The 18144-nt window shown below is 38.2% G+C and overlaps 1 protein-coding gene and 1 long non-coding RNA gene across 10 annotated transcripts in view; one reads left to right on the top strand and one right to left on the bottom strand.

Annotated features, from left to right (window-relative positions):
- LOC105477886 (syntaxin binding protein 6) overlaps positions 1 to 18144 on the bottom strand; it is a 254686-nt gene that overhangs the window by 35667 nt on the left and 200875 nt on the right. For 4 of the 7 annotated variants that reach the window (XM_011734772.3, XM_011734774.2, XM_011734773.3 and 1 more), the window contains 2 exons: positions 13076 to 13206; positions 12093 to 12258 (listed from right to left, as the gene is read on the bottom strand). In XM_011734772.3, coding sequence (XP_011733074.1) covers positions 12093 to 12258; positions 13076 to 13206 — 297 coding nt within the window. Of the gene's footprint in view, positions 1 to 12092; positions 12259 to 13075; positions 13207 to 15678; positions 15698 to 17219; positions 17409 to 18144 lie in introns of those variants that run through there. The other 3 variants (XM_071100381.1, XM_024791583.2, XM_071100382.1) reach the window with 3 other exon arrangements.
- LOC105477887 (uncharacterized) overlaps positions 1 to 18144 on the top strand; it is a 116308-nt gene that overhangs the window by 44493 nt on the left and 53671 nt on the right. Inside the window, exons 5-7 of one of the 3 annotated variants that reach the window (XR_011625981.1) lie at positions 1533 to 1658; positions 4715 to 4820; positions 6104 to 6490. This is a non-coding gene — a long non-coding RNA (uncharacterized lncRNA). Of the gene's footprint in view, positions 1 to 1532; positions 1659 to 4714; positions 4821 to 6103; positions 6491 to 18144 lie in introns of those variants that run through there. The other 2 variants (XR_011625982.1, XR_003017190.2) reach the window with 2 other exon arrangements.

Raw genomic sequence — 18144 nt, 5'->3', positions numbered from 1 at the left:
GAGTGTTCACGATGTTCCATGGTACTCCCTATGCACCATGCTATGTTTTATACATGATCTTGTTTAATCCTTACAACAACCCTACAGGGTAAGCATTAGTATTCTGTTTAAAAAGAGGAAGTCAAGCTTACAGTTTAAGTAATTCATCCACAGACCAGTAATAGACCTGCTCTGTCCAGTAAGTGACAGACCAAAAATTCAAAACCAGATCTGTGTATTGAAAGCCTTTTTCTTTTTAACGACATCATACCACATCCTACCAGGAAGACACAATTTATAAACAACATGTCACATAGTAAGAATATATATTTGGTCTCTGCCCTCAGTCCCTGGCACAGAGCTCCTAAAACCCTTGGAATTCCCTAGATGACAAGAATGAGAGGAGTATCTTTTGTCATTTGTAATAAGCCCCTTTCAATAATACCTGAGTTTATGAGGTGACTTTTGGAGACTAGGGGCTGGCTGCTAAACCAGTCATAAGATTAGAGGGTTTTAACTTTTGGCCCCACCCCCTCATCCTGACCTCCAGGGAGGGGAGAGAGGCTGGAGACACAGTCAATCACCAATGGCTTAATGACTTAATCAATCATACTTAGGTAATGAAACCCCAATAGAAGCACCTAAATGATGGGGTCTAAAGAACTTTCAGGCTGGTGAACACACCCATGGGAAGGGAGGGTAGCGCGCCTCAACTCCATGGGGACAGAAGCCTCTATGCTCTGGACTCTTCTGGACCTTGCCCTATGTACCTCTTCATCTGGCTGTTCACTTACATTCCTTATAATATCCTTTATAATACACCTATAAATGTAAGTAAAGGATTTCCCTGAGGTCTGTGAGCTGGTATAGCACATTATCAAACCTGAGGAAGAGATCATGGGTATCTCCAATTTGTAGCCAAGTCGCACAGACATATGGGTAACCTGAGGACCCACTACTTGTGACTGGCATCTGAAGTGGTGAGTAGTCTTGTGGGACTGAGCCCTTAACCAGTAGGGTCTGCACTAACTCTGGGTAGTTAGTGTCAGAACTGGATTAAATTGTAGGGCACCCAACTGATGCTCCAGAGAACTGGAGAGTTACTTGGTGTGGAAAACCCACATAGCTGGTGTCAGAAGTGTTCTGTGAGTAGAAACAGATCCTAACAATAATAATTCAACAGTACAGTGAAGGGATTACATACCCTAAGTGATACAGAAACTGTTAAATTAACATGAAAGCTGCATTTCAGGTGCTCATGTTGAATCACTTTTAAACGTATACTGAATTAAAGAGATAACTCCAGCCAGCGAATGTGAACTTGTCTGTAATGATTATATATTAAATAAACTTGACCTTGACATCTTATATCAAAGCTGAAAAGGGAATTGTTAGTCTCTCAAGAGGAGCACCACCAAGTTATTTACAATTGGGGCCTTATGATGATTTTAGAAAACAGGGAAGAGACATATCAAGGAAAAGAACGATTTTTAACAAAATCAAGTGATTTTCAATATCTCCATCATCGAAGGCCTTTTTTTTTTTTTTTTGAGGTGGAGTCTCACTCTGTCGCCCAGGCTGGAGTGTAGTGGTGTGATCTCGGCTCACTGCAACCTCAGCCTCTCAGGTTCAAGCGATTCTCCTGCCTGCCTCAGTCTCCTGCATAGCTGCGACTACAGGTGTGTGCCACCATGCCTAATTTTTTTGTACATTTTTAGAGACGAGGTTTCATCGTGTTAGCCAGGATGGTCTCGATCTCCTGACCTCGTGATCCACCCACCTTGGCCTCCCAAAGTGCTGGGATTACAGGCATGAGCCACCACTCCCGGCCATCAAAAGCTTTAACTATCAAGTACCCTAAGAAATGCATTAAAAAACCCATGTAATTATTAAGGAAAAAAATTCCTTAAGTAAAGGGAAAGAGCCAAGGTAGAAGTATATCAGCTGCTAAAGTAAGGAAGTTTTTGATATTACAGAACATGGCAAGCCCTTTTAGTCACTTAAGTACTGGGTCTTCATAAAAAGTTTAGGTGCTTCTAAATTTAAATGTCTGAAATTACAACAGATTAGCAGAAGTAATATAGTCTGTAGGATATATATATAAAAGTATATCTTATAAAAAATTAAATGTAGGACAATATTATACAATAGAGTATATTACAGCTTTTAGAATTGTTTAAGAAAATGGTGTGGTAGGCAGAATAATGGCTTCCCAAACTTGTCCACACTCTCGTCCCCAGAAGCTGTGCATGGCAAGAGGGACTTTGCAGATGTGATTAAGCATCTCCAGAGGGGAAGATTACGCTGAATTACCTGGGTGGACCCAATATAAACACAAAGAAAGGCAGTGGTGTCAGAGACAGAGAAAGAGATTTGACTATGCTGGGGGCTTTGAACATTTAGGAGGGGACCATGAACCAAGGAACACAGTCAGCAGCTCCTAGAAGGTGGAAAAGGCAAGGAAACACATTCTTCCCTGCGGCCTCCAGAAGCACACAGCGCTACTCACTGATTTTAGGTTTCTAGAGTCCAGAACTGAAAGACAATGTATCTTAGAGCTCTTCACAATGTAAGCTTTTCCCTCTTTCTCCGTGAATGAGAGGCTTTGTTTTGCTGGGTGCCCCCAAGAGTCTATGGCAGGCTCCTTTTATTATTAACAATAAACTAACTCCTGAAAACCAAGCCAAATACATTCTGACTCAAGACTGAACTACCTTTCCGGTGCAAAACTAACCAGGAATTTGATGTTCAGTTATAAAAGTCCTTTAGTGAAATTCTAATACTTCCTACTACCTATAATTTGCATGTTACAGCATTATTCTATGTAGAATAGCTACAATACAACACTGATCTAAATTCTTTGAATATCCCTTTAGCAGCCTGTCTCATACTTTTCTTTCTGTTTGTATCTTTGGACGACTAGCACATTATGCCTTTGAGATCCCCATCTCAAATTCTCCCAAAGCCCTTATAATTGTTTGGCTATCATAAGGTTTATTTGTCTACATACCATAAACTTATTTTGTTTTCCGTATTTGTTTTGGCTGGCTACAAACTGGGAGAGTGGATGTCCATAAAGGTTACCAGACTAAACTGACATCCAGTAAAATTTGAATTCCAGCTGAATAACAGATCATTTTTTAGTACAAACATGTTGCAAGTAACATGTCCTGCATTTTTATTTGCTAAATCGGCAATTCTAATGCTCTAACTTCTTGCAATGAACCTAGTCCTGGGTAGGTATATTACAGGTAGAAGGATAAGTAAGAAATGTTTTCAACTTCAGATTTTTAAATCAATGTCTAATTTTCAAAGAACTACCTATGCTAAATCTTATAATTCAATCTTTAATGATCAGAAACATGGTTAAAAATTTTAGAAGTTTATCATATAATGTGAACGAAAAAGACCATTTTATTTACCCCTTCACTAAAGATTTTAGAAATCTCATATTCCTATATAGTTTCTCATATACTATGCTCAAATTCCTAACCTCTATTCCAGGTATGGAATAGGACTATAGTCTTCAACCTTGAAGATTAAATTCTCATCCACTCTCCAAAGAGTGTGTATTCTGAATGGCTTCCCCAGAAGTGGGGGTGAATTTGACAAATTACTAAATGACAAAGAAAAGAGCACAGACTGGATTCACTTATCCTCTTTGACAGCACCACTCATTAGCTGTGTTACTGTTCTTGAGAATTTACAGCTTCTCTTCACTAAAATTCCATGTACTTTTTAGTTCTGGATGTTTGTATGTTACAGCAGAGCAACAGCTTTTAAATGCCAGTGGATGGTAGAGTTTTTATTGCCTCTGTGAAATAAGCACAATGAAGTAAGCTTTTCATAAAGGTAAATGTTTCTAACCTAAGAACAGCGCCTTTAGTCTCAGAGATTATATCCTTTTATTTTTTATTGTTAAACTTTCTTTTATGAAATTATGATGATAGTAGATGTAAAGATTTTAGAAAACATCCTTCCTTTGAAAATTGGTTGGCAAATTTATGTCTCCCAAACTTTTAAAAAAACTTTCATATGTCTGTAAATTTAAATGTATGAGCATAATGCAGAATGCCTTTTATGTCTGTTTCAGAACTACCACTTCATGTCTAACAATGTTAAGTAATTTTACCTCTGACTCATGTATCTCCAGTTTTGGAAGTAGAAAGAGGTGGACTCAAGGAATTATTCTAGGCTGAGGACATGTTGGTGGAAAAAGAGTATTTCCATTCCCTTGTAAAGTTCAGAAAACATGTTTTAAGTTTTTTTCTTTCCTACTGGAAGATCTGAATTACGTGCCCTGATCTCTGGCACAGTGTTACTTGATATATTTTAAACATTGTTGTTTTGGTTAAGTCAGCAGTAACATGTGCACTCTATAAATGTCAAACATAAAATGCAACACACTCAGCATTCTATAAAGCATGGCAAACAATTCAGCATTGCAGACATTTGAAATATCTATAGTATAGCTCAGCTCATTCTCACTTGGAACAAAGAAATTCTTTTCCCCCCAGTTCTTATGGCTAACACAGATTAGGAAAGCTCAAGAATATTTCCTTGCTTCTTTCAGAAGAAAAGGCTTTTGATAAACATGCTGGGAGAAATCATGAAATATTATGAATTTGTAGTGTTTAAAAACATAGAATATTTAGGCATGTACTGTTATTTTTCAAAAATCCCATTTGATTTAACCCTTTATAATTTACTTTAATCCTCATGCCATCCCTTCAAGGTATATGTTGCTATCCATGACACAGAAGAGCATAGAGAGGCTGAGTATAACTTAAACAGCTCAGACGAAGTTACATAGCTAATGAGTGATGCCGTCAAAGAGAAAGGTAAGTAGGGTAAGTGAATCCAGTCCGTGCTGTTTCCTTCTAGATCAAGTTGTATACTTATGTCTTCTGGTTGATTCTGAAAATAGGAATGGCTCTTATCTACTGCAGGTTATTTAACCATGGCATAGACAAAACATGTTTACAATCCTTGTCCAGCCAAAAATGGTATTTTGGAAGTACCTTTACATAGTCGTGGTTTGGTAGAAAATTTTGATGAAGAGATATGATTCAAAAGCATTTTAATGCACAAAGCCACTCCTAGCTCAGGATGACTAACCATAACCCACCAGCTGTTTCACAGCATGAATTTCAGTGTAGCTAACAGCCAATGAGCAATGAAAAAAAATTGCATCTGTGACCCATTTTTCTTTAGTTTCTAGTCATTTATATCACACACAGAACTGGATGGAACCTAAGGAAGTAATCCTTAGTTATTTCCAATTTTTTTCACTTAAAATACAAGTACCTCTCTGGGAACAAGATGAGGTTGAATGGTTGAATGAGGAAATATGAGAAAACACACACATACAAAACATAATGACTAGTAATGTCAACCTCAACTTAAAAAATACATGAAAGATTCCTATCCAAAAACATCTCACAGTTTCTGCTAGAATGTCATGTCCCTAATAGTGCTCAGCCAATATCAGATGGTTACTTCGATGGGTCACATAGGACTATAAAAACATTTGTGTTTGATGCAGTGGGTACACTGTTGGGATCCCAATAATAAAAACACAAAACTCCCAAACTGGGTTTTTCTGATTCTATGCTTTAAATATTTGTACTGTTGTTTTTATTGATGCTTTTATTTTGTTTCTAGTCTTAATTTCTTTCTCTCTCTGAAAGAACTTTCATTTAAGGCAAGTCTTAAATGAAATATCACGCTGTCTAGGAAAAGATATATTGGCTGCAATGAGGAGGATGGAGTGATGGAAGAGTGACTAAGTCTGTGTGTGTACATGATTAATATAACTATGTAACATAATTTACGGAGAACTTTCTAACATAATTTTCAACTGAATTCACCCAAAGATCTTGTTAAATTGGTGTCATCCCCTCTTCTCTTTAGCTGAATTGACATAAAGAAAAGAAGACTTGTGCTTATTAAGGGAATTTGGAAGTCACGGTCTCCATTTAATAGATGGGGACTAAGTAGCAGGTCTTGACTGAAACACCAGCTCTCTCTCTTAATAGCTGTGGGATCTGGGGCTAGTTTCTCATGAATCATTTTTTCTCATTTGTACTTGCTGGAGGAAACTGAAGTTTATTATTTTCCCAAGGGCAACAAAAATAGTCACTGGAGGAATTATGCCATGGACTCCTGTTGATTTAAGGAACTATAAGAAACATTTCACTGCACTGTCACAACAGTGAATCAGCTAAGAAGCCTGGCCTCCTCTGCTGCTCTGTGTCTACATTCAGGCATCAAGAAGCAACCATATGGTGGTTTTAATACAACTCATCTCTGTGAATTATAATCTCTAATATGTGTGTGTGCATCTCCCAAGGATATTGAAGTTTGAGCTCTAGGGGAAAAATTATACACAACTTTATTCTTGAGAAATAAACAATTCATTACAATGCACCCCTGGTTGGAGCATGCATAGGAGTGTGAGGTTCACACTCCAAAGTCTTTATTCATTGACAGAGTTAAAACAGAAGAAAAATAACAGAAAAATCATGGTAAATGTTATACATTCCTTTAAAGTACTATATTAATATACCAGGATTAAGAATGACCACATCAATCACTTTTTTTTTGCATGCCTGGGACACGTACAAGGTGAAATAGTTGCACACCTCACCTAGGGGTGACTTTGTATTGTTTGGAAGAAAAGAACAAACAAAGTCACACTGTGATTGAATCCTGAGATTCTATCCTATCCTGGGGGAATCCAGAGTAAAGCCATTGGGTTTCCTTTAGCATACCAATCAGCAGGGGCAAGCGAGGGCCAGCCTGGTATGAAGGTGACATCAGAGACATCTGTGTCCCTAGAATTCTAATAGCGCTCTGAAGTGTGGGCTTTATACTATCATCTGAAGGGCTGTGCATAGAAGCGTAATGCTTAAGAAACACCCTTTGATGATGAAAATATATGGCACTTCAAAATAGCCTGCTTTGTGAAAAAACAATCTGCCACATTTAAATTCTGAATATAGCTAACACTGAAATAAAATTGTCTGGATTAACTGTTGCAATAAGAGAGAGCTAATTTCATCCTGCCCTTGTCTGCATAACTGCTAACCATCCTTTAACCTCCAGCTCACCCATCCCCTTGCTGTCGTGGCAATGTTTCATATCTATTTACATCTGATATGTCCAGAAAGTAAGTCAAGCTGGTGAAGGTGCCTACTGTGTGGTTGGAGCTCCACAGCTAGCTTAGCACATTTACATAGTGCTGAGTAAATGCTTGTGGAATCACTGAAGGATGATACACAACAGGTGAAATAGTTAAGAGGGAACTGAATGAGTTAGCTAGGGTATTCGGCCTCAGAGTTCATGAAAAACGCTTGGATATGCTTCAGTTTATGCTTATCTTGAAGAATAAACTATTTTTTTCTTGCAAATAATTTATACCTCTTAATGAAAAAGAAAATGGGTTTGTAAAGAACCTCCTTTGTGGTTCTAACATGGAAATTGCCAGTATCACCAAAGATTTCTACAGTTCATAGCATCAGGCATATGAATACTAGGCCAACAGCAATCATTCTAAATTGGTCAACACAAATGAACCAGCAACGTGGGAGCCATGTGGGATGTGCTCACATTTAAAGAATACTGATGTAAATAAAGTAACAAAGTCTTCCTTGGGACCTTGACCTAATGTGGCATACCCATTATCTAAACTGACCATCTATTTGGGGCAGACCACGTCTCTTTGAAATGAATTATCCGAAAGCAAGTCCCTCCTCTGGAGTCTAATAACACGTTATTAACTCCTTTGAGGCACCTTTGAAGTACAAATGTGTCATCACACATATAACAGTATAACATCATTTCTGTTTACAGTAAACACAGAGAAAATGAAAGCTACCATCTCAGAAGTACATCCAAACCATATGAACCTAAGACTTACTTTCAGGGACCCCTGTCACTCATGAGGCTATGTCACATGTCAGCAGCAGACCTGGCTCTACACCTCTGCCTTCAGTCTCTGTAGGTTGTTGCATAGTCCCTGGCCTTGACAAAGTCATTCAAAATGGCTGGGCCTCAGTTTTCCCAATGACAGGGTTGGACCAGATACAGATGTGTAAATAAATACAATTTAAAAGCTGTTGGAACCCCCAAAACACTTTAAGCCTTGAGAGAGAGATGGCTGTGATCTGAGTCATACAGCATGTTATGCAATTCTACTTCTTAGATTATAGCTTAACTCTCTTCCTCATTGTTTTTGTTCTGTAAATGACTGCGAGACCAGAGATCGGACCTCTACCTTCCAATCACAAATCTTTGTTAGAGATTAAATGCCTTCTTTATTGTCCTGACCTATCTCCTGACCTAACTCAGACTAGATGGTTCCCTGAACAGGGACTCCATGACAGTTACATCTGCAGTAACTGCAATGGAATGTTAAATGACCTTTCTCAAAAGAGAAGGACCATCTGAACTAATCAGGTCATTGTGACTACGTATTAAGCCTTACACAGAAAGATGCTGAAATTCTGCTAAAATTCCCCAGGCTTTGTCTACATAAGCAATCTCAGACTTCTATGCTTTGTAACACTGACTTCCATTGTTAGGAATCTGTGCTTCTTGAGTGGGCTTGTCCTCAACTTTTGCATTTACACTCTCTTTAATCTAGATTCTGACCCTTTTCATTTTTTAGGTTGAATAGAGTACCTGAGAGGCCCTGTAGGTGGCTAGGGCTACACTGTCTTCCCAGTGCTTTCATCTGTTTCCTCTATTGAAGTTCTGGTGGACAAACACAAAAAACAAAAAGCAAGATGATTTTAAAGGCACTTGATGATTCAATTGTTCTTAGGATAAAAAAATAGCTTAAGAATTATCTTAAATATTTTCTTGGGACAAAACTAGGAAAAAAGTTAAAACTATCCATATAGGCGGGTTTTCTCCCACCTCCCTTTTTAATACCCAGGAATGTACTGGCTAAAATATTCCCAGCAATTCATGTACAACTCTAGAGGGCACCATTCATAACAAAGACAATGTCAATGGTGTTTCCTGGAGCCTGCCACTCAGTGGCCTTAAGGAGCCAATGAGTGGGCCTGCACTGGCATCTTATCTCTACTACTTACTAGTTATATGACCCTTGGCAAGCTATTTGATCTCTCTGATTCTGTTTCCTGCTCTATAAAATGGAGTTGATAAAGTATATTTCCAAAGTCTGCTATAAAAATTAAATTAGATAACATGTGTACAGAATCTGGTGTTAGGCAGCACACTAACACCTATATTAGTTCTTTAAAATCATAAAACTATCCTATTTCATGGTATAAGAAACAATTGTATTTAGGACTTGTGGCCCATACTATAGGGAGAGACCAAAAGATACTGAGAAATTGGCAACAGATTTCATATCCTAAAGATGTGGAAGATAACCGAAAGTTAAAGAGGTCAGAATGTAGTAGCCCCAGAAGCACCGAACTTTGAAGTCTCAGAAGTGTGATAACTGGCAGAAAAGAAGACTAATCAGCATACTAATTTATTAGGGTATGTTGGCACAACCATTATCAAGGATAAACAACTGTTTAAGACATGCTGCATTCATTAAGGTTATATGTGCTGCCAACAAATTACTATATGCTTAATTTAAACCTTTTTGTGCCTTCCTTAGTAATCCAGGACTTGTCAATATTTAATTGTACTAAATCTTTAATTGATTTTTTAGATAAGAAGCAATTAACCTACACAATAAAACTATAATTTAAGAATTACAGACTTTCAAAATGATGGAACTGAGATTTTATATAGCATCTGGTCTAACCTCTACATGTGACACCTGGGAAAACTGAAGTCTAGAGCAGCTGAGAGACACCTACAGTCACACAAGGCAAAGGCATTTCTGGCACTTGGTTTCGTTAACTTATTGTAATTTTTTCTTACTACAGGAAACCCTTATTTGGCTTGCCTAAATACACATACCAACAATTTAACATTGGACATATGAGTTCCCATCTCAACTCTGCATAATTTGGGGTTCACAAGGCAATGAAAGAAAGCTGAAGGGCTGGGTCAATGACGGACAAAAGCAGTGTGGTGGGGCTGTGTGGGAAGGTCTGAGGATATTCAGGAAGGCAAAGGAAGAATAAATTAGAGATCTATCGGTCTGGGATTTGAGTAGTGGCAATTAGGGTCTATTAAGGGACCAAATATAGAACTATTCTCTATATTCAGGCCTTATCTCAGTGACTAGCATGTAGTAGGTTCTTAGTCCTCACTTACTGTATGACTGGATAATGAACAGTAATTGAATGAATGAAAGAAAAAGCCTGTTCCTAGAGAAGAAATGAGACCTTTAAGGGTAACAGAGCAGGGGAACTGCCTAGGACAGTCTGTTAAGGGAGGAAGAGGAAGAGTCAGCAAAGCTATCCCTAACCTTAGCATGAGGGAGGTACCTCGTTTCCCTTGCAAGGACAGTGAGTGTGTGGCCCTTTTGCTTCCATCCACATTTCCATTCTGAGGAAGTGCAGTAGTTTCTATGGCACTGGGTCTGTTTCTAGCCACACTGCCCAGGATGGAACATGAGGAAGTGGAATGCTTGAGGGGAGTGTTTCTCCAAGAGCAACAGAAATTTCAAATCCATAATGTCACATTATTTTGAGAAGACAGTCTGTGCTTACATGCTAGCCATGCAAGCTACTGCCCATATGGACATGGATGAGAAAAATGCTTCATAGCAGGAACTGAAGATTAAGAAACAAATGTGATTCTAGGCTAGCAGAGCAAACTCCACCTAACGAAGAATGAGGGAAACCTGGGATTTCCTGGCCAACTTTTCGTTCACTGAAAATGTGGCCATCTGTGGTCCTAAGCCTGGTGTGCTTCAACCTTCTGCCAAGTCTGTTATGGCTAGACTTTCAAAGCAGGAGTCATTTTAAGAGCACTGGTGGCACAGACATGATACAGAGCTATATCTCACTATATTTTCCAAATAGGTCAATGTTTGAAATTCCCTTTCCTTTAAACATCTATGTCTAATATTTTTCACTTTTGTACCATAGGATGTGGCCCCTTGAAAAAATATACACCATTCATCACCTCTTGTATTTTCCTGGGATTAAACAGAGAAATTATAATAAAATAAGCTGCATAAATACCTAAGAAAGGTCTTTCAAGGTTCTTATGATGTAAGCAACTTCCTACTTAAAAGGAATGCCAACACCTCAGTGGATAATACCAGAGAATTGGATAATAACTTTTCTATATAACTTCTAGTAACTAATGGCAAAATGACAGTATGTGTGTCAGTTGCTAGGACAGAGTAATGGATTCTGCTGTATGTTCATATGAAACATATATACAGCCCAAGGAGAAGATGTGATGTATTTAATGTGATCTTTATTTAACATTTGATTAAGGCAAAGCTGGTGCATTTTTTAAAACAGTCTTTCAAAACCAAGGGAACAGGTCAGTGAAAAGACCAATGATATAAACACTCTTCCCCAACTCACAGAGTTGTCGAGACTTTTACATTTTTTGCAGTTTCAATTCTCTAAAAAGAAATGCCACCTAAAAAATGTGCTAAGCACCCTCTAAACATTTCTCATTATGTTGTCGATGCTGGTACTCACCCCTTTACAGTGGCTTACTATACTCATCTTAACTCAGCTCTGTATGCCATTCAGGGAATAAACACAAGTTGCTATTTGAAAGAAAGGGGAAGCATCTGTTGGAATTTTTATATTAATATTTGTAAAACATCTTGAGAAAAAATAGGAAAAGGCAACCCAGAAAATAGTGTTCTGCAATGAAATTATAGAAAAGGTAGTAAAGAAACCAAACTAAAAGATTTTTCTAATAAAGGAACAGTTTTGTTCTCATTATACAAATAATCTTAGCTAAGTGAAGGTAAGAACTAGAAGGCTAATTCTAAAACAGACCAGCTTTTGGACAAGAGTAAAACATACCTTTGTGTCTAAATTTATCATACAATAAACTCCCTGGAATGGTTCTCGTGCTGTCTAGCTCTGAGCATATTGATTCTTCTCTTGTTTTTGTCTTTAATTACGCTGCTGAACTCCTAACTTCTTAAGGAAAAGTGAGCCTAAAGAAACAGGGTGACTAAGGTCATACAAATGTCCACTCACCTCCCATAATTTTGGATTGGCAGTTAATAAACTCCGGCTTCCTGTCCGTGAGGTACCTCTGGCAGGTATGGTGGAGGATCTGGAAGAAGGTGCATTTTTCTGACGCTGTGCTGGCTACCCATTGGTCAAAAGCATTTTCAAACAACAAATCAAACTCTGCTGAATCCTGGAAAAGACAATGAAATAACTATTCATCTCAATCTAGAAAAACTGCTGTTTCTAGATTACTCCTGTCAAAAGATTTATAAAGGCTAAAACAAAGACTTTGATCACAATCATAAGGCTCATCTTTATCCAAGTGTATGGAGAGTCTGCGTTTCTCTGTTTATGAAGCAAACCCCAAATCTTACAGTATTGATACACGTTCCTAGGAAACTAGTATTACACAAGTTGAGATAGCCTAACTAAACACTGACAAATGTCAGAATTCAGATCATGTATTATCTTCCCAATTTCCTGGAAAAGGGATTCCTTTAGGTTCTCAGCAATGACCTATATTAATCTGGCCCCTAAACTTTGGTAGGAAGATTCCCTCTTGCTATTTTAGTCTATAGTAACAATTTATATTTTATTATTCTTCATTATTAGCATTTTGTGAGGTGTGTGTGTGAGCAACGGGAATGTACTTTGAATAGATAACTATGTCAGAAAATGTTTCTCCGATTAAAAGCAAGGGAATCACAATACATACTGAAAGATACCATTCATTTACTTCATACTGAACTTTGTACTTGCTGATCAATGTTACCGGAGATCACATATCTTCAATATGCATTCTCTTAGGTTCCTCTATTAAACATGATGAAAAGATTTATAATTTCACTTAAGAAAGGACTATGTATCAGAAAGTTTTAATCCCATAATTGAAATAGAGAAATAGCCTTCTTAAGAGTGATTCAAACCACCACCACCACTACCAAGGTCAATCAGAGAGTCATCTTGTGAAAAGAATGCCTTTGCTCAGCATCGGACAATTCACTCACCCCATTAGGATCGATACCATTAACCTGGCGAAGCTGCTCGAGCATCCACTGTGATCTCCGAACAAACGATGTGGAGCCTTCAAACTGTTTGACCTTTGTAATGGACGCCTGTGTGGGTTTCTTGTTTGTCACTGCCAAGAAAAGATCACTCAGATTAGTGCACCTGCAAGTTGGTGGTTTGTTTCCACATTCAGTGCTGTTTCTACATGACACCTACTGTGTATATGCACAATAACAGAGAGAAGGCGGAGGGGGAAAGGAGGGAATATGAATAAGTATGTGTGCCTTTGGTCAGGGGTGAACGTAAAGGAAATAGATGTTATAATCTTCACTCTGAAGCAGTTTACAATATAATTGTAACTGTAAGGGCTGCTTCATTTATGTCTTTATCCATTCAAACTGAAAATGACTTAAGTGAATAACACCAAGCACCTTCGATGGAGGCTACAACTGCACAATTACAGCTTGCAGGAAAAGAAGCATATAGTACTGACAGGCATCAGGTAGGGTTCACTGAGAAAGGTTGAATTTTAAAGGAAATGAAGGTAATTGGCTCCCCTAGAGAACTGCAAAGTATATTTCTAGTTTTATAGTCCAGTGTAAACATCTTAGGCTTCAGTGATGAGGAGTAATACCTCACTCAAAAAATCCCCAAACTATTTGGCTCTCTAATATTGTTCAGTTTGTATCTAGTTTACATCTAATTATGATTGAATCTGGTGTTCTGGGCACACCTCCACACCTGTAGGAAAAGGACAGTTTCTCCTCTCAGCCTCAGCGAGTTCTCCCCCTAAGCCTTTCTGTGCTAAAGACAGACAGCATCACCTCTCAGACTGATGTCAAGCATCAGGCACTAGGAGAGACACTCTGAATATTTCTATACCTGCCTACTTTGTGACTTGGAGACTCAAGGGTAGGAAGTAATTAATGGTCTTTAAAGGGATTTCCTAAAAGCTTCTCCTGGACCCTGGCTGTAGGAATTAGCAAATTAGATAGAAAGGAACTACGGAAAGTAGAAATCATTATTGGCTATAATGAAGATGATCCTAATTACTGACTTGCTGAAGACTATGCATCTGCAGTGTATTCGTTCCTTGTTTCAAATCACCCGACAGATTCCACACTTTCCAATAACTATGCAGATGCTCAACAGATGGCAAAAAGAATTCTTAAGGGATGAAGGACAGAAAGCACCTACTCCAATCACCATTGGTGAGCAGGAAGACTCTACAGTTCATGCATTCCATAGCTTATTGCAGCTCATTGTCTGTGGTCATTAAAGCAGGAGAGCAGAGACAAAGGAAAGGTGGCCACTGCCTTTACATCTAGTGAGAACCCTACTTTCCCAGTACTGAAGACCACCTTTATGGCCTAAGTACTATCTACTCTCTCTGCTTCCAACAATAATTTAGTGAAGATTTGTTTTTAACTTCAAATAATGTTTCGGTTTATCACCCATTATTTCAGTTAGATTTGCTAAAAACTTCTGAATATTTCATACCAATTACATTTACTTTTATGATTAAAAAGTCATCATCCCCTTAACACCCACAATCAGATGAATTTTTATAGTCTTCTGTTACAAAGAGGAACAACCATTCCCTCCAACTGAATTCAGGCAGTATTACCAGTCTGCCCAGGACTCTGTCTATCCATTTAATTTGATTCATTTATTTTTTTGTGTCTCTTATGACACAAATGGGAGACCTAGTAGGTGTCTCTGATGACTGTGACCTGCTCTCACGTTTTAATGTTAAAGAAAACGATACACCTGGAATACAGACAGGTCTTAAAATGTGCTTAAAAGATTAAAGAAGGCTTTTCAATAACAGGAAAACATGGGTTCCTGTATTAGACACACACCCCTAAACACACAAAGAGAATTTCCTCCTGTGTTTATGTAAATCATACAACATTTAAGCCTGGGAAACATGAAGGCTTTCTTTCTAACTTTAAAGTTGTTATGAGCTCCTATTTTTACTTCTGGCCCATTTGTTTCCAAGTAATTTACAGCATTTTAAAAGCTTAAACACAACTCGAGATCACTGTATATTGCGGGCATGTTTTAAGATTCCCATCTAAGGAAGGTAAGTTCCACTGAAAGTTTGTCATTGAAATGAGGCATGCAGGAACCCCAAGTATTATGACAAATGACCCCATGGAATTCCTCCACAGTGATCACACTGCAGAGCAGTCTTTTTTAATGGAGGCAGTTGTAAGTCTATCCATTCCTGCCTTTTCTCCCCTATTAGTTTATTCCTCGCCCAGTTCTTGGAGTCTGGCTAGTTTTCCTGGGCACTGAGCCCAGTTTGGTTTAATTTTTGTTTATGGTTATTATTTCCAGCATCCTAGTTTCTATTTTGAAGCAGGTGTCTTAAAATTATATTATTATATACACATTGTATAGAGTTAAATTAAGACGTTCCCCTTCTGAAATCAAAACACTTGCACACACACACCCTACTGCCAGACTTTTTGAGTACGTACTTGAAGAAAACATGTTTTAACTATTTCATGTTTTGTTGTTTTGGGGGTCAACAGCTGATAAAAAAAACATGCCAGTCACACAAAATCCAGATGTCTAGTGAAAAACAGTGATTTACCTTCTCCTTCCAAAGGAAAGCTAATTGACAGCACACCCTGGAAAATGCAACCAAATTATCTGGATCGTAATATCATAGAGCTGCATGCTAGAGGCTCCCAAAGTCATTATTTTGGATAACTTTAAAGGTCAGATAACCAGGGAATTTCTGTTATGCCTTCAACATTCACAAGGAAGAGACCAACACAGAAGCATTCAAAGGAATAATGTGGGCATGACTTCCAGGTAATACTGCAGACCACTCAGAAGTAGCTGATTCTCCAACTTCCTGCACCGGTATCAGAGGCAGGCAGAAGCATGGGGGCAACCAAATTCAGGCCGCTTTGCTATTAGCTCTGAAAAAACAACATAGTTTTCATAGCTCATGCCTCCTCTTTGGCTTTCGTGTAGACTTGCTACTACATTTCAGCTTTGGTTAAGAAGCAGTGACACAAACTATTATGTCCCGAATATCCAGAATATCACTGCCATCATTACTCAAGTGGAGTAACATCTCTGTCTCATGAACAAACGGTCTAAAGAGCTCTTTTTAAAAATGGCCCTTCCATGAGACATTTTATAAAAGCAAAATTCGAAAACTTGCTATATTCAAATGGTGGAGACCAGTGACCTTGCCTGTGCCCAATATGAAAATTCTGTTTAATTAAAAACCCATAAGCCAGTCAATAACAAAGACCATATCATATCAAACTTGGTCTTGCAACAAGTCAGAAAAGTAGAACTGGTAGAAGAGGGAACAAAGACCAAAGGAAAGACAGAAAGACAAGTCACTTGCGTGTTATGTGAAATGGGAGAAGAGCTCAAGATTCAGCTCTTCTGAGAGCAGACCCCCTGTTTCAAGGTCCAGTGGCTGAAAGACCACTTTTTCCAAAAAGCCACACTCTTACACCTACACTCTCATTATTCACAGCATAATCCCTCAACTATTCCAAAAAGGAAAACCAGTTTGGCCTAAGAGACAAATTATCTATTTAAAATAATAGCCTTAAAATATTATTTTAAAGGAAACAATCAGTATATACCACTTCTACATCCTCAACTATCTCATATTTGAGATAGCTGAATAACATCTTTTTACACATCTTTATATATTTACTATACATATTGAACCTGAATTATTTTAGAACTTTATGTGGCCATTTCTCAAAAAGTAAAAAAGAAAGAAAAAAAGAAAAGGGGTGAAAGAAAAACAGATTGCACCCCCAAAAGCTATAGTTTTGATGCTTAGGGTAGCTAAAAATAAATATCCTTAAAATATTATTTTAAAGGAAACAATCAGTATATACCACCTCTACATCCTCAACTAGCTCATATTTGAGATAGCTGAATAACATCTTTTTACACATTTTTATACATTTACTATACACATTGAACTTGAATTACTTCATAACTTTATGTAGCCATTTCTCAAAAAGAAAGGAAAGAAAGAAAGAAAGAAAAAGAAAGAAAGAAAAGGAGCAAAAGAAAAACAAATTCCACCCCCAATAGCTATAGTTTGATGTTCAGGGTGGTGAAAAAGCAGAATTTACCACACCTACATACCTAAGATGCCTTAAACTTTCATCACGCCCAGCCCTATTTTGACCTTACAGTTAAGCGAAGGTCCGTGTTTTGTGGTATGCTTCAGCTCTCTGCTCTGCTGGAGTCTAACCACCAGACATTTTGATTTCAACAAGAGTGCTGATGAAAAATAAATAATCTGGAGGCAAAAAAAGGCAGTATTCACACAGAATCTTATCAGGGCTGCTGTGTGAATGTGCCAGAGGTGACTAAGGGAAAAGGAAAAAGCAAGCTTCTGAAATGAGGGTTCAGGAAGTAACTGACTGTGGCTTCTTGGTGCTGCTGTGGTGACAGAACAGGCTATGTGGCCAAGGTGAGAAATAAGTATTTGAAGCTAGTTTCCTTACTGCTCTTCCAAAGCTCTAATGTATGATAATTCTAGGTGGATTTCACAATATCCATGAGAAACAAATATCAGGTCTGAGGCTGCTGCGTCAGCAATTCTATCAGGCAAGATTGCTGAATGTTTATAAAGCATAAAAGCAAAAATATCTAGTTTGTTACCTTAAATGCTTTCAGAACAGAGAAACATCCTCTCTGTTGTAGTTAGTGGGAAATGGAGCATGGTGCTCTCCACACAGGACTGATCTTTCGCTTCTCATACTATTTCTCAGTGTGTTATAATTTGGGGACATAACAAATGTTTAGACCCTGCAGGCTATGTAACCCAGAGTTGCAAACCAGACCAACTTTTGAAATGGTCAAGTTTGTCTCTGGGGCTCTCCCCTTCTCTTTCTGTTTCTTCCTTCCCATCTTAGAATCTGGCTCTCTGGCCAGATTCCCAATTGGACCCAAAGGGGTCTGAGATGGGATTCTAAAAATCTGCACGTTTTTTGTTCTGTTTTGTTTTCAAGACAGGTCTTGCTCTGTTGCCTATGCTGGAGTGCAGCAGCTGCAGTGATGACTT

Source organism: Macaca nemestrina, chromosome 7 (genome assembly GCF_043159975.1).
Source record: "Macaca nemestrina isolate mMacNem1 chromosome 7, mMacNem.hap1, whole genome shotgun sequence".
NCBI lineage: Eukaryota > Metazoa > Chordata > Mammalia > Primates > Cercopithecidae > Macaca > Macaca nemestrina.
The sequence above is the reverse complement of the archived record's forward strand: the minus strand, read 5'-3'. Positions and strand labels throughout refer to the sequence as shown.